The sequence below is a fragment of the Scyliorhinus canicula genome, chromosome 6 (genome assembly GCF_902713615.1).
Source record: "Scyliorhinus canicula chromosome 6, sScyCan1.1, whole genome shotgun sequence".
NCBI lineage: Eukaryota > Metazoa > Chordata > Chondrichthyes > Carcharhiniformes > Scyliorhinidae > Scyliorhinus > Scyliorhinus canicula.
The window spans coordinates 28,037,081-28,051,184 of NC_052151.1; the positions used below are offsets into that span (position 1 = coordinate 28,037,081).

The window sequence follows — 14,104 nt, forward strand, 5'->3', positions numbered from 1 at the left end:
GTGTACAGTACTTTGCTTCCTGAAGTCAATGACCAGCTCTTTAGTTTTGCTGGCATTTAGGGAGAGATTGTTGTTGTTACACCACTCCACTAGGTTCTCTATCTCCCTCCTGTATTCTGACTATAAGGCCGTCAATATAAGAGAGTCACCAAGAAATCCAATAGAGAGTTCAGAAGAAACTCTTCACCCAAAGTGCAGTGAGGATGTGGAACTCGCTCCCACAGGAGGTGGTTGAAGCAAGTAGTGTAATATTTTGGGGTTAAATTAAACAAACTAAGGGATAAATCAAACGTGCAGCTCCTTAAAGGGATACTGCATCAAACAAAAACTATTGCTACCAGGAACTTAAAGCATCAAATCAAAATGTGATTAAAGGGGTCAATAAAACAACCCAGCCCCGGTGGTGCCCACCGGGCTGAAGAACTCGATGGTGCCAGCAGACACCGCGTATTCCCTCTCCACTTGGCCGCCAACATCGCCCGCCCATTCCTAATTGCTCTGGATTGAACTGAATGACGTGCGGGGCCATTTAAGAATCAACCACATTGCTGTGAATCTGGAGTCACATGTAGGCCACATTTCCTTCCCAGATATTTATTTTAAAGCAATTGAGAATAGTTTCATGGAATGTTTACTCTTTGAAACAGTTTCATTTCAAAGAAATCCAGATTTCTTTAATTGAGTTCACATTTCACCATGGTGGGATTTGAACCCAGGCCCCCAGAACATTGCTCAGAGCTCTGGATTACTAGTCTAGTGGCGATACCGACAATAACGATGGAACATAGAGATGTTGGGAAGAGGCTCGAGTGGAGCATAAACACCAGCATGGACTTATTGGGCCAAATGACCTGTTTCTGTGTTGTATACCCTATGTATGCATGTATGAATAATAAGAACCTAATGGAAGGATTAAGCCATAACTTGGTCACTTTATAGTAATAAATGTGAATGAAATGTTGTTTTTACCATTTGCAGTGACTAACTTTCACTGTTATATTCTCACCACAAATCAGGCCAATATGGGGTGCCCTTGACTGTGTACTGTGGGCCCATACGGAATAATGAAGCAGCATTCAAACTCATTCGCAGCAACAGTGTGGATTCTAGTCTCCATTTGCAGACAGGTGGCTGGCTATCCAAAGGGAAAGGTAAAGATTGTATGTGTGTGAGACTGGGTGATGCCGTGGATTAAAGCATCTCCTTCACTTCCAAGACCCAGCAAATGCTGCTCTGGAGCAAAGATCCCCTCTGCCTGGGAATGCAGAAACATGGGGAAAGGAGGAGGCCATTCAGCCCCTTAAGCCTGTTGTGCCATTCAATTGGATAATAGCCAATCTGTAATTCACCCTTATACTTTACTCCTTCTCTTAAGATCGCTTCACCTTACACAGGTCTATTTATTGCAATCTTTGACAGCCCACTAGTCCCAGAAACCACAGCCTTTTGAGGGATAGAGATCCAGACTTCGACGTCAGTCGCTTGGTAGTGCGGCACTTGAATATTACTGAAAAGAGACACATGTTGCCAACACTTTTCCATCGCGCACACACCAGGACAAACAAAAGAATGCCAAATTTCAAACAGTAATTTATGGGGGGGTGATTGGTTAGCAAGTCAATGCTGACTGGCCGAACCATTGCCATGGGGAAAGCAACAGGAAACAATAGATTCCCCAAGCCTCTGGATTGTTCAAAAAAGACACAAGGCTTGACCATATTCCTTTTGTCTGCAAAGAATGGATCCCTATGTATGAATATATGTCACTCCGAACAAGCGTAAATGAGCCACATTATGAGCTCGACTGATTAGTCGTTGTTTCGTTCTGGGTTTTGCAAGCATGGGCTGGTTGAGTTTGGTCAACAAATCGTGCACGGTTCGATGTGATCCCGCAATTGGACAACACTTGCTGAATAATCCTAAGTGCGTCTATAGCTACAATTTAATACAATTGGTCACGTTTGGTGAGAGAGTTTGGTTTTAAGGTGTGTCTTAAAGGAGGAACGATAGGTGGTGAGACTGAGAGGCATAGAGAAAGTATTCCAGAGCTTGGGGCTGAGGTAATTGAAGGCTTGACCACCAATGGTGGGATAGCTAAAATTGGGGATGTTCAGGAGACCAGAATGAGCAAAATTAGAATCACTGCAAATAGATAAGAATAATAACTTATTGTCACGAGTAGGCTTCAATGAAGTTACTGTGAAAAGCCCCTAGTCGCCACATTCCGGCGCCTGTTCGGGGAGGCTGGTACGGGAATTGAACCCGCGCTGTTGCCTTATTCTTCATTACAAGCCAGCTGTTTAGCCCACTGTGCTAAACCAGACCCTTATCATCCCCTCTGGTTCTTTTCCCAATTGCCAAAACTCATGGCCTCTCGCCATAACCCCTCTTGCCAGTGGAAACAGTTTCTCCTTTTTTATTTTATCAAAACCCTTCATGATTTTGAATGACTCTTGGAGAGAGAAAAACAGCACTAAATTTTCAGGTTGGCATGGTAGCACAAGGGTGGCACGGTTGCACAGTGGTTAGCACAGTTGCTTCACAGCTCCAGGGTCGCAGGCTTGATTCCCGGCTTGGGTCACTGTCTGTGTGGAGTCTGCACGTTCTCCCCGTATCTGCGTGGGTTTCCTCCGGGTGCTCCGGTTTCCTCCCACAGTCCAAAGATGTGCTGTTTAGGGGATTGGCCGTGCTAAAATTGCCCTTAGTGTCCAAAAAAGTTAGGTGGGTTACTGGTTTACGGGGATAGGGTGGAGGTGTGGGCTTGGGTAGAATGCCCTTTCCAAGGGCCGGTGCAGACTCGATGGGCCGAATGGTCTCCTTCTGCACTGTAAATTCTATGATGATGTTGCTCTCTCTCCACAACGCTGCCTGTCCTGCCAAGTGTTTCCAGCATTTTGATTTTCTGACGAGAGTTGATGGGAATTGTTTACTGATAGGACTTTTGCTCTTTAAGAGCAGGGTGTGCTGAGGACTCCACTAACACCTCTTGTTTTCCACAGCCTTTCTTCAGTCCAGTCTGAACTTGCCCCTGAAGAAAACCTGCTTTGTAAAGAGTACGGAGGGAGGTCAGCAGTCTGCGGGTGGCTGGCTTTTGGGCAGTAATGATTTCTACCACTTGTTCGATGGCAGCAGATCGCAGGCTGCGTCTCATGTTCATGGCTACAGTGTGAAGCTGGACTTGGCTGACTCAGAGGCAGACGGTGGCCATCCCTTCCTCGATACGCTTCAACTTAAAAACAAACTCAAACGGCAAATGTCTGAAATCCTGCCACAAAAGAGTAAGTTCAATGCCATCTGCAAACATTGTCATTCCTCTTTCCTTCCCCTCTCTCTCCTTCATTTCTCCTTCTCTTCCTCTGGTTTCCAATCTCTCTCTCTCTGCTCACTATCACTCTCTCTTCACCCTCTCCATTCACTGATTTTCCCATTCTCTCCTTCATCACCCTCTCTCTTCCTTCACCTTTCCTTTGCTCATCCTCTATTTCTCGCCCCCTCTTTCTGCTCATTGCCACTCACTCTCTATTTCCTCACCTTTCTGTCCTCACTCTCTTTCTCTCTCTCTCTCTCTCCCTCTCTGCTCACTGTCACTGGCTATTGTTTTCCTCACCCTTGCTGTCACATTCTATCTCTCCATCTTCAATCTTCCTCTTTCTCACCTGCTCCTTTTCATGCTCCCTTTCCTCATTTCAATTTCTTCCTCCTCTCTTTTCCTCATTCCTTTTTTCTTTCCTCCCTGTGTCTCCTCACTTGCTCTTTCTCTCACTTTCTCTCTTTCCCCATATTCTCTTCCATTCTTTTGACCCCCCCCCCCCCCCCTCGCCATCAGCGCCAACACAAGGTGCAAAACAGTTGTTGCACAATTGTAAATGATCGCAGTGTACTTCATCTGCTTGTAATAGCCAAAATGGCCTATGGCCAGTACTGTTAGTACTTGCTGGAGCATCACATCCTGTTACACAATGGAGCCTGTGTTTCACTGAAAAAAGTGGCTCTATTTTATGTCCAGCTTATCAAGTTTTCACAATCACTTTTGTTTCGAGTGGGAGACAGAGATAAACGAGAGTGAACAGAATTCAGGATCTCCACGCTTTCCTGCTATTAGTCCAAGGCCTGTGTCCATGTCCCCTTTCCTCAGAATGTTCAACCACTTCTCGCTTTGCAGTCCTAGCAATTTTCGATCCAAATTAAAAACTTGTCGCCAGGCCAGAGGCTGGGCATTCTCCACAGATGCTGCCAGACCTGTTGAGTTCATCCAGCATTTTCTGTTTTTATTTATTAGGGCTGGGAATTCTGTGGCGAGTAACTCACCTGACTCCCCCCCCAAAGCCTGTCCACCATCAACACTCACCTGATGAAGGAGCTGCGCTCCGAAAGCTAGTGATTCAAAACAAACTTGTTGGACTTTAACCTGGTGTTGTCAGACTTCTTTTATTTACATTTAGAATACCCAATTCATTTTTTCCAATTAAGGGGCAACTTTACTGTGGCCAATCCACCTACCCTGCACATTTTTGGGTTGTGGGAGTGAAACCCACGCAGACACGGGGAGAATGTGCAAACTCCACACGGACTGAGCCAGGGTCGCACCTGGGGCCTCGGCGCCGTGAGGCAGCAGGGCTAACCCACTGTGCCACCGTGCTGCCCGTTTTAAGACTTCTTAATGCACCATCAACAAGGCACAAGTCAGTAGTGTGATGCAATACTCTCCACTTGCCTGGGTGAGTGCAGCTGGTACAACATTCAAGAAGTATGGCACCACCCGGGGTTAAACACCCACTTGATTGGCGCCCATTCCACCACCTTAAAAATGTACTCCCTCCACCACCGATGCACAGCGGCAGTCTCCTCAAGATTCACGGCCACAACTCGCCAAGTCTCCTTAGAGAGAGAACATTCCAAACCTGAGACCTCTACCACCCTGAAGGACAAGGCCAGCAGCTAGATGGGAACACCACCACCTGCAAGTTCCCCTCCCAAGCCACACATCATCCTCAGTTGGAAATATATCGCCGTTCCTTCACTGTCACTGGGTCAAAATCCTGGAACTCCCTCCCTGACAGCACAGTGAATGTACCTACACCGTATGGACTGCAACGATTCAAGATGGCAGCTCAGCACCACATTCTCGAGTGATGGACAATAAACGCTCCCCTAGCCAGCGATGTTCACACCCTTGAACAGGTTACGAAATAAGTGCCTTTATTTCAGATAATGCAAATTAACTGATTGAAATGTAATTGATTTTTTTTCAAAGCGAGAAAGACAATCACTTCTGTTTGCAGAAACTTATCATTTGCAAATTGGTTGAAGTGTTTCCTACAATAATAATTATTTGGCTGTAAACTGCTTTGGAAAGCAATCAGTGCAAGGCATTAACAATATTTTTATATCTGGTAAAGGAAAAAAATTCAAAGAAAATGACAAACCAAACCAATCTTTTTGAATGTCCTGACGAATTTTCTTCCAGGGTTGCGCACAGAAATATCCTGAGGATTAATCTTCAATTCCTGGACACTCCAGGCCATTCCTGGAGGATTGGCAACCCTACCTCCATCTGTGCCCAACTCAACTGTATAAAGCAATTGGTTTCAAAGGAGAGGGTTCATTTTATTTCCCTATTCATTCAAAGGGAGGAAAATTCTAAGTCTTCATCCTCCACGGGCAGCACGGTGGCATAATGGGCAGGACAACGGCACAGAGGTTAGCACTACTACCTCAAAGTGCCAGTGACCCGGGTTCATAATAATAATCTTCATTGCCACAAGTAGGCTCACATTAACACTGCAATAAAGTTACTGTGAAAAGCCCCTAGTCACCTGATCAGGTACACTGAGGGAGAATTCAGAATGTCCAGATTACCTAACAGCACGTCTTTCATTACTTGTGGGAGGAAACCGGAGCACCCGGAGGAAACCCACGCAGACGCGGGGTGAACGTGCAGACTCCACACAGGCGGTGACCCAAGCTGGGAATCGAACCTGGGACCCTGGCGCTGTGAAGCCATAGTGCTAACCACTATGCTACCGTGCTGCCCACATAAATGTTAGTTCCTTTACCTGCTGTGGTGGGATTTGAACCTGTATCAACAGTGCTTTAGCCTGGGCTTCTGCTCCAGTGAAATTAGCACTGCGCCATTGTCTTCTAATTCTGGCCTTGCCTGTGCGGAGTCTGCACGTTCTCCCCGTGTCTGCGTGGGTTTCCTCCAGGTGCTCTGGTTTCCTCCACAGCCCAAAGATGCCATGATTGCCATGATAAATTTCCCCTTAGTGTCCATGGATGTGCAGGTTAGGTTATGGGGTTACGGGGATAGGGCGGGCTAGGTGGGAGTGTGGTTCTCGGTAGAGTGCTCTTTCGGAGCGTCAGTGAAGACTCGATGGGCCGAACGGCCTCCTTCTGCAATGTATGGATTCTATAAACGCTGCTTTCCCCCTCAGAGGGTATAAAGCTGGTACTCTCTTTGATTTTGATTTTCTTTGTTTGCTTCACAATAGATTTTATGGGAAGACAGCACAATTGCCTCAGTAAAGCATGACGTTAATTCCTCTCAGGACTGTAACGCTCCAGCAACTGCCAGCCCTGGCGCGAGGCCACGTTGGCAGCTGCGGCTGGCTAAGATCATCGGAGGCGGTTTCCAGCCAAACGTTTCAGATTCCAGTACTGGGTGTACGGGGCTGCATATGGCAGGTGGCCGTGTGTCAGTGTAGTCGTGGCGCAGTCTGCAGCACCTCTCGCCTGTGAATTGGAAGGTTGTGGGTTCGGGTCCCGGGCAGGGATACTTGAGCAGTTGCTTGGCTGGCAGTATTGAGGGAGAGCGACACTGGAGAAGTTTGTGCGTCTTGGTTGAGATGTCAAACGAAGGGCTGGTCCATCTTCTGAGGTGGGTGTACCATTTCAAAGGTGAGCGAGAGAATTCTCCCCAGTGTCGTGTAAGGCACACTCCTGGTCTCTCCTGGGTGGGGATGGAGACGGTTACTCTGTGACAGAACGTGGGCTATTAAATAGGAGAAGTTAAATAGGGGGAGCAGATTTGGGAAAAAAAAGAATACAATTGAGGATTCTATGACTCATGGCAGGTTTCTTCCCATTAACTGATGGTGCAGTTGGACTTGGGGGACACTGGCTTAAGATTTAAGACGCATTGGGGACTATGAGGAAGAACATTCTTTTAATGCAGCGAATGATAATAGCCTGGAACTTGCTGCCCACCCAGATGGAGGTGGCAGAGATGATCAATGGTTAGCAAAGAAAGTAAGGTGGACACTTGTGCAGATAAAGTTGCAGGTCTATGGGGATAGAATGGGGCAGGTGTATCTAGATTGCTCCATAGAAAGTTGGCATGAACCTGGTGGCTCGAATGGCCTCATTCTGGCAGTGATAACTCTCTCAGTCTCACCAAGGTATATTATGAAGATTGGGTTGAACGCATACAGTTATTTGGGGTCAGAAACAGAAAAGGAAACACCCTCCCCCCGCCACTTCACCCAATATATCTCTTCCGGGGATCTTGAGCCACCCCTCGCTCCACCTCTTATGGGCAAGGCCCTCCACGGGCCTGGCGCCTGGCATGGGCAACCTGGCAACTGGGCACCTTGGCATTGTCAGCCTGCATCCTGGCAGTGCTCCCGCTAGCCTGGCAGTGTCACCTAGGCACACTGGCAGTGTGAGGGTGGCACTGGCAGGCTGCCCGCATGGCAGTGCCAAAGTGTCAGGCTGGGAGTGCCGAGCTGCCCAAGGGGGCGGGGGTGGCAGGGTGCCACTCAGTCCTGCCCCAACCACATGGGGGCTTCAACTCCCCAGTGAGACCACCCACCCCCCCCCCCCCCCTCTCCCCCCCCCCCCCCCCCCCCTCCCCCAAGATGCCATCATGACTGGTTTGTGGCTTTGTGGATCAGAACCAAATGACATCTGGTTGAGGCCTCGCTGGCAAGGCTGGTGAATTCCAAGCCCCGGTGAATTGGGCAAGCGCATATTTAAATGTGTCAAATGGCTCGCCCACTAAGTTCCAGATCGTGACGTGTCGCGAGATTCCATGGAATCTCACGAGATGCTTCGTATGTTGCGAATAACAACCTCGTCCCAACACCAAGTCAGACGGGACGAGGCCTCTGAATAGCGCCCGTCGTCTTCCAGCACAGAAAGAGACCATTCAGCCCAAGGTGCCTGTACTGTCTCTGAAAGAGCTATCTCACTCATCTCGCTCTGCTGATCTTCCCCCATTATTGTCTTAGAGCCTTTACGAAAGCAAAGCTGGCAAAACAGCTATAGCGGGGAGATGAGGAGGACATTTTTATTAATATGTGAGTTTTTGAGATCTGGTATGCACTGCTTGAAAATGCGGTGACAGCAGATTCAATAATAACTTGCAATAGTGAATGGAATATATTCTTTAAAAGGAAGAATGTATAGAATTTAAAGAATTTGTACGATCTGTGGCATTCCAAAGTCTATATGGAAAGATGTTAAATTGACCAGCAAGTTCAGATCAGCAGGTTTGCAACAGGCATTGCATCTCTCAATCAACACAAGAGCTTACATTTATCTGGCACCTTTATCAAAGTAATATATCCCAACACACTTCATGGGAGAGTCATTAAATAGAATGTGATTTTGAGCCACATAGGTAGACATTAGGACAGATGACTAAAAGCTTGGTCCAAGAGGGAAGTTTTGAGGAGACAAAGAGAGACAGAGAAGTGGTGAGGTTTAGGGAAGAAATTCCAAAGCTTAGGCCCATGGCAGCTGATGGCCCAGCTACCCATGGTGAAGTGATTAAAATTGAGGCTGCCCAAGGCGCCAGAATTAGATGAGCAGATATCTCGCTAGCTTGTGGGACTGGAGGAGATTACAGAGATCAGGAGGAGTGAGACTGTGGAAGAATTTAAAAACTTGGTTTAGAATTTAAAAATCGAGGCACTGGTTGACCCTGTAGTCCCCGAAACGTGCAGGTCGTTTTTCACATTAATAAAGCAACAGGCCATTATGCATGACTTGACCCATTGAAAATCTTAAAAATTAATGGCTTCGCCTCTTGGAAACTACAAATGTGTGTGGTAAAAATATTGAATTTTAAAATTGTTTTTTTGTTTGGTCTCGTTTGCATGTTAGAAATTTCTGGAACAGTCCAGAACTGTTTAAGGTGGGAACACTGTAACCTCTTGCATTGGAAGCTGCTAATTGATATCATTTAGAATGACCGGCCTTGACTTGTGATTCCTGTAACAGCCTCCCCGAACAGGCGCTGGAATGTGGCGACTAGGGGCTTTTCACAGTAACTTCATTTGAAGCCTACTCGTGACAATAAGCGATTTTCATTTCATTTCATTTCTCTGTCAGGTCCGTTTGAGACGATACTTCCCCTGAAGCCGCCTCTCTCTCGATCTGCCTCGCAGCGACTCTTGAAGGCCATGAGGCCCATCCCACCCATCGAGAAGAGGGTCAGTTCGCAAACCAACGGTGCCCTCGACAAGGATCTGCCCTCTAACGACAAGAGCGAAGAGGCTTCTACTGGCGATCTGGCAGGCTGTCCAAGTACAGAAGCTGGAGAGAGACATACCAAACCTGTCACAGTTCCTGAGGAGGTATTCGAAATGAAACCAAATGTTAATCAAAATTTCCAGTTTTGTGCAAGAACCACAGATAGGCAATTGTTTAGTAACAAACTTTCGGGCAGGTCAAGAGGTGAGGTAGGATTAAGGGGAGACTTTTCACACGTTCTGCGTGCATGGGGCTGGATTTTTCCCTCCAGGAACAGGAAACGGGAGCTGGAACTGTTTCTGGGAAAGGCTCCCTGTTTAACTGAGAGCAGCGACAGGCTCACAGAGATGGAGGGCCAATCAGAGACCTTTCAGCTGTGGGAAGGCTACAGTAAAAGGTAAGTAACAGGGACGGCATTTCAACATGAAGGCACTTTCTCATCAACTTTATTCCAGCTGAACATTTAAAATAGAGCCATCACTGCTTCAGGTCAGTTTGCCCGCAACACTGCCATCTGTGTCCACAAGTACAATATGTTCTATTCAGAAATGCCTGTAAGGTATTGAGAGAATGTCTCCTCTGAGCGGCGGGAAATATGCAGCGAAGCGTACTCGCTGTGCGACTTTGTTCCCATTTAGTTGAATCAAGCCCAATGCTTTGTTCATGGGATGTGGGCGTCGCTGGCTAGGCCAGCATTTATTGCCCATCCCTAATTGCCCTTTAGAATGTTGTGGCGAGGCGCCTTCTTGAACCGCTGCAGTCCACCTGCTGTAGGTACACCTTGTTGCCAGTTTATTAGCAAACTACAAGCCACAAGGACGTTTCTTGTATTTACCAAATGACCACACAGCCAGTATGTTAGTTCAAAAGACAGTTTAGTATTAAACACAAGACTTATCTCTCTGTGCAATAATACACGCGGCTATGTATTAAACTACACCTATCAACTAAGATGACCTTTATTTAACTTCTGGATGACCGGCTCTGTGTGGGTAGATAAGGGCCGCGATTCTCCGCAACCACGGTGGGTGGGAGAATAGCGGGAGATCCGCTCCCGCACCTCCCGCTATTCTCCCACCCCCCCCAAAATGGCGTGTCCGGTTTTGTGACACGCCGCTCGGAGAAACGCGGATTCTCCGGCCCGGATGGGCCGAGCGGCCTGCCGTTCCCGGCCTGTTCACAACGGCGGCAACCACACCTGGTCGCTGCCGTCGTGAACATGGTGCGCCAGGTAAGTGTGGGGCCTGTGGGGGGCGGATCGGGGATCGAGCACCACGACCGTGCTCGGGAGGGGACGGGCCCGCGATCGGTGCCCACCGATCGTCGGGCCGGCGTCTCAAGGGGACGCACCCTTTCCCCTCCGCCGCCTCGCAAGATCAAGCCACCACGTCTTGCGGGGCGGCTGAGGGGAAAGGTGGCAACCGCGTATGTGCGGGTTTGAGCTGTCCAACACATGCATGCACGGCTGACGTCATTAGGCGCCGCCGTGGCGTCATTCTTGGCGCACCGGGCCTTGAAGCCAGGGACATGGCCCGGCAGCCGCGTTTCCCGGTACGGCCCTCCTATCCCCCCCGGGGAGGGGAGAATAGGGGGCCGGGAGAGGCTTCCGACGCCATCTTGAACCTCTCTGGGTTTCACGATGGCATCGGGCCTTGCGGAGAATTCCGCCCAAGGCCTTTATCTGAGTGTGTCGGCTGGAAATCGTCAGGTTCGTCTCGGCTGCAGCTCGTCCCTCTCAGGTAGCGATCATGGTCTTGAACTTGTCTGGTCGTTATGCTGCAATTGGTGTGGGCACAGGCCAATCCCAAAACAGACCAATCCCTAGTGCGCAGGGCTTCTTATCCGTCTCCTCTTTCATGCCCTTTTGGACGGGGTTAACTCAGGGTCCAATGGATCGATAGAGTCTCAATCACTCTGATCGATACTGGCCAATTAGGGGTGGGTACCTTGATGGCTGGGCGGGTCTCAGTCGTTGCACACCCAAGTGCATATGCCTTTCCAAATAAGGGGAGGTGGCGCCGGGGAGTCTGCTACTGTTGCTATTCCTTGATTTGAGTCTACTGTCCTGGGGAAATCGGTGATTGACCTTTAACAGGTGCAGGTTTCAGTTCGGTCTGTTTTTTCCTTTGCACAATACACAGGGGCTAAGCAGTGTCTGTGTCCCAGCTTGACCACAACTCCCATTACCCTTTGCAGGCAGCCATTTTAGATGGCCACAACCTACTCTGCTGATAGAAGGAAGTTCCAGGATTTTGACCCAGTGACACGGAAGTGATTTAGTTCCAAATCAGGATGGTGTATGACTTGTGGTGGTACGACACAACGTCGAGGTCCCAGGTTCAATCCTGGCTCTGGGTCACTGTCCTTGTGGAGTTTGAACATTCTCCCCGTGTCTGCAGAGGTCTCATTCCCACAACTCAAAGATGTGCAGGGTAGTTGGATTGGCCGTGCACCATTGCAAAGACAGCTGGTGGAGAAGCTTAGGAGAGAGGAGTTGCATTCTGATCTGCCTGACGCTGAGTCCATAATTCTCCCACAATAGATAGATTGAAATCTGTATGTTTCTTTACTTGCTGTTTAATGAAAAATTGAATAGTAGTGATAAAGGTGTAAATTGTGAGCTGTTCTTTCCAGATGTGAAGTTAAAGTTAATATTGTTAGTCATAACAAAGTTTTGTTTTAAAAATAACCAAGCCCTATTTCTTCATGCAATCACTCCTGGGGCGAATCATTCTTTCCGCACAGTCTTTCAAATAAACTAAAATATTGGAGTTTTGGTCCAGTATCCGACCCACTGTTTGGGGCCTGGTGTTGGATCAGAATAGTAGACAGATGGGCGGTAATTGGCTGGGTTGGATTGGTCCTGTTTTTGTGTACAGGACACTCAGGTAATTTTCCCCATTGCCGGGTGATGCACGATCAATCACTACTGAAGCGAGATTGTAGTCCAATTGATGGCTTTAATGAACAAGTAGTTACCCCAGCAGCTCCGGTACAGAATGACTGCTGTGGGTGAAACACAGACTCTTATGCTCCGCCTGCTGGGCGGAACCAGCAGGCAGGTTCTACCACTCATACTACAGTATAAGGTACATCCCACCTAGGTACCGCCATACCCCTAATATAGCATACCACACCGGATAGATGCCAATGTTGTAGCTGTACTGGAACAGCTTGGCTAGCAGCGCGGCAAGTTCTGAAGCACAAGTCTTCAGTACTATTACCGGAATATTATCAGGGCCCAGAGCCTTTGCAGTAACCAGTGCCTTCAGCCATTTCTTGATATCAAAGGGATTGGCTGAAGATTGACACCTGGAATGCTGGGGACCTCTGGAGGAGGCCGAGAAGGATCATCCACTCGGCACTTTTGGCTGATGAATGCCTCAGCCTTGTCTTTTGTGTCGATGTGCTGGGCTCCTCCATCACTGAGGATGGGGATACTTTTGGAATCTCCTCCTCCAGTGAGTTGTTTAATTGTCCACCACTATTCACGGCTGGATATGAATGGACTGCAGAGCTTAGATCTGATGCGTTCATTATGGAATCGCTTAACTGTCCATCACTTGCTGATTATGCTGTTTGGCACACAAGTAGTCCTTCAGCAGGTTGACATCTCATTTTTCAGTATGCCTGGTGTTGCTCCTGGCATGGTCTCCTGCACTCTTCATTGAACCAGGGTTGATCCCTGGTAATGGTAGAGTCGGGGATATGCCGGGCCGTAAGATTACAGATTGTGGTTGAATACAATTCTGCACCTCAGCGCCACACCACCTCATGGCTGCCCAGTCTTGAGTTGCTGGATCTGTTTGAAGTTTATCCTATTTAGCACAGCGGTAGCCCCATCACCACGATGGAGGGTATACTCAACATGAAGACTTTGTCTCCACAAGGACTGTGCAGTGGTCACCCCTACCGATACTGTCATGACAGATGCACCTGCAGCAGGCAGATTGGTGAGGATGAGGTCAAGTATATTTTTCCCTCTTGTTGGTTCCCTCACCAGCTGCTGCAGTCCCAGCCTAGCAGCTATGTCCTTTAGGACCCAGCCAGCTCGGTCTGTGGTGGCACTACCGAGCCACTCTTGGTGAAGGACATTGCAGTACCCCATCCAGATTCCATTCTCTATCCTTGCCACCCTAAGTGCTTCCTCCAAGTGGTGTTCAACATGGAGGAGTACAGATTCACCAGCAGATGGTGGCCGGTACGTAGTAATCAGTAGGAGGTTTCCTTGCCCATGTTTAACCTGAAGCCATGAGACTTCATGGGGTCCAGAATCGACGTTCAGGACTCCCAGGGCAAATCCCTCCCAACTCTATACCACTGCGCCACCATCTCTGCTGGGTCCATCATGCCGGTGAGACAGGCCATATCCAGAAATGTAGATGGTGGTGCCTGGAACAGTATCTGTAAGGTATAATTCCGTGAGTGTGACTATGACAGGCTGTAACATGACTAGTCTGTGAGACAGCTCTCCCAACTTTGGCACAAGCTCCCAGTCGTTAGTAAGGAGAACTTTGCAGGGTCGACAATACAAAATTTCAGGGGACAATAATACCCCATCTGAACCCCTTGATTAGATTCCAGTCTGTAATCACTCCCAGGTATCCATTATTCTATATATAAACCATCT

The 14,104-nt window shown here is 48.3% G+C and overlaps 1 protein-coding gene across 2 annotated transcripts in view; it reads left to right on the forward strand.

Moving 5' to 3' along the window:
- LOC119967056 (TOG array regulator of axonemal microtubules protein 2-like) overlaps positions 1–14,104 on the forward strand; it is a 147,001-nt gene that overhangs the window by 68,272 nt on the left and 64,625 nt on the right. For both annotated transcript variants that reach the window (XM_038799084.1, XM_038799085.1), the window contains exons 4-6: positions 1,017–1,151; positions 3,000–3,278; positions 9,334–9,578. In XM_038799084.1, the coding sequence (XP_038655012.1) occupies positions 1,017–1,151; positions 3,000–3,278; positions 9,334–9,578 (659 nt within the window). The remainder of the gene's footprint in view (positions 1–1,016; positions 1,152–2,999; positions 3,279–9,333; positions 9,579–14,104) is intronic.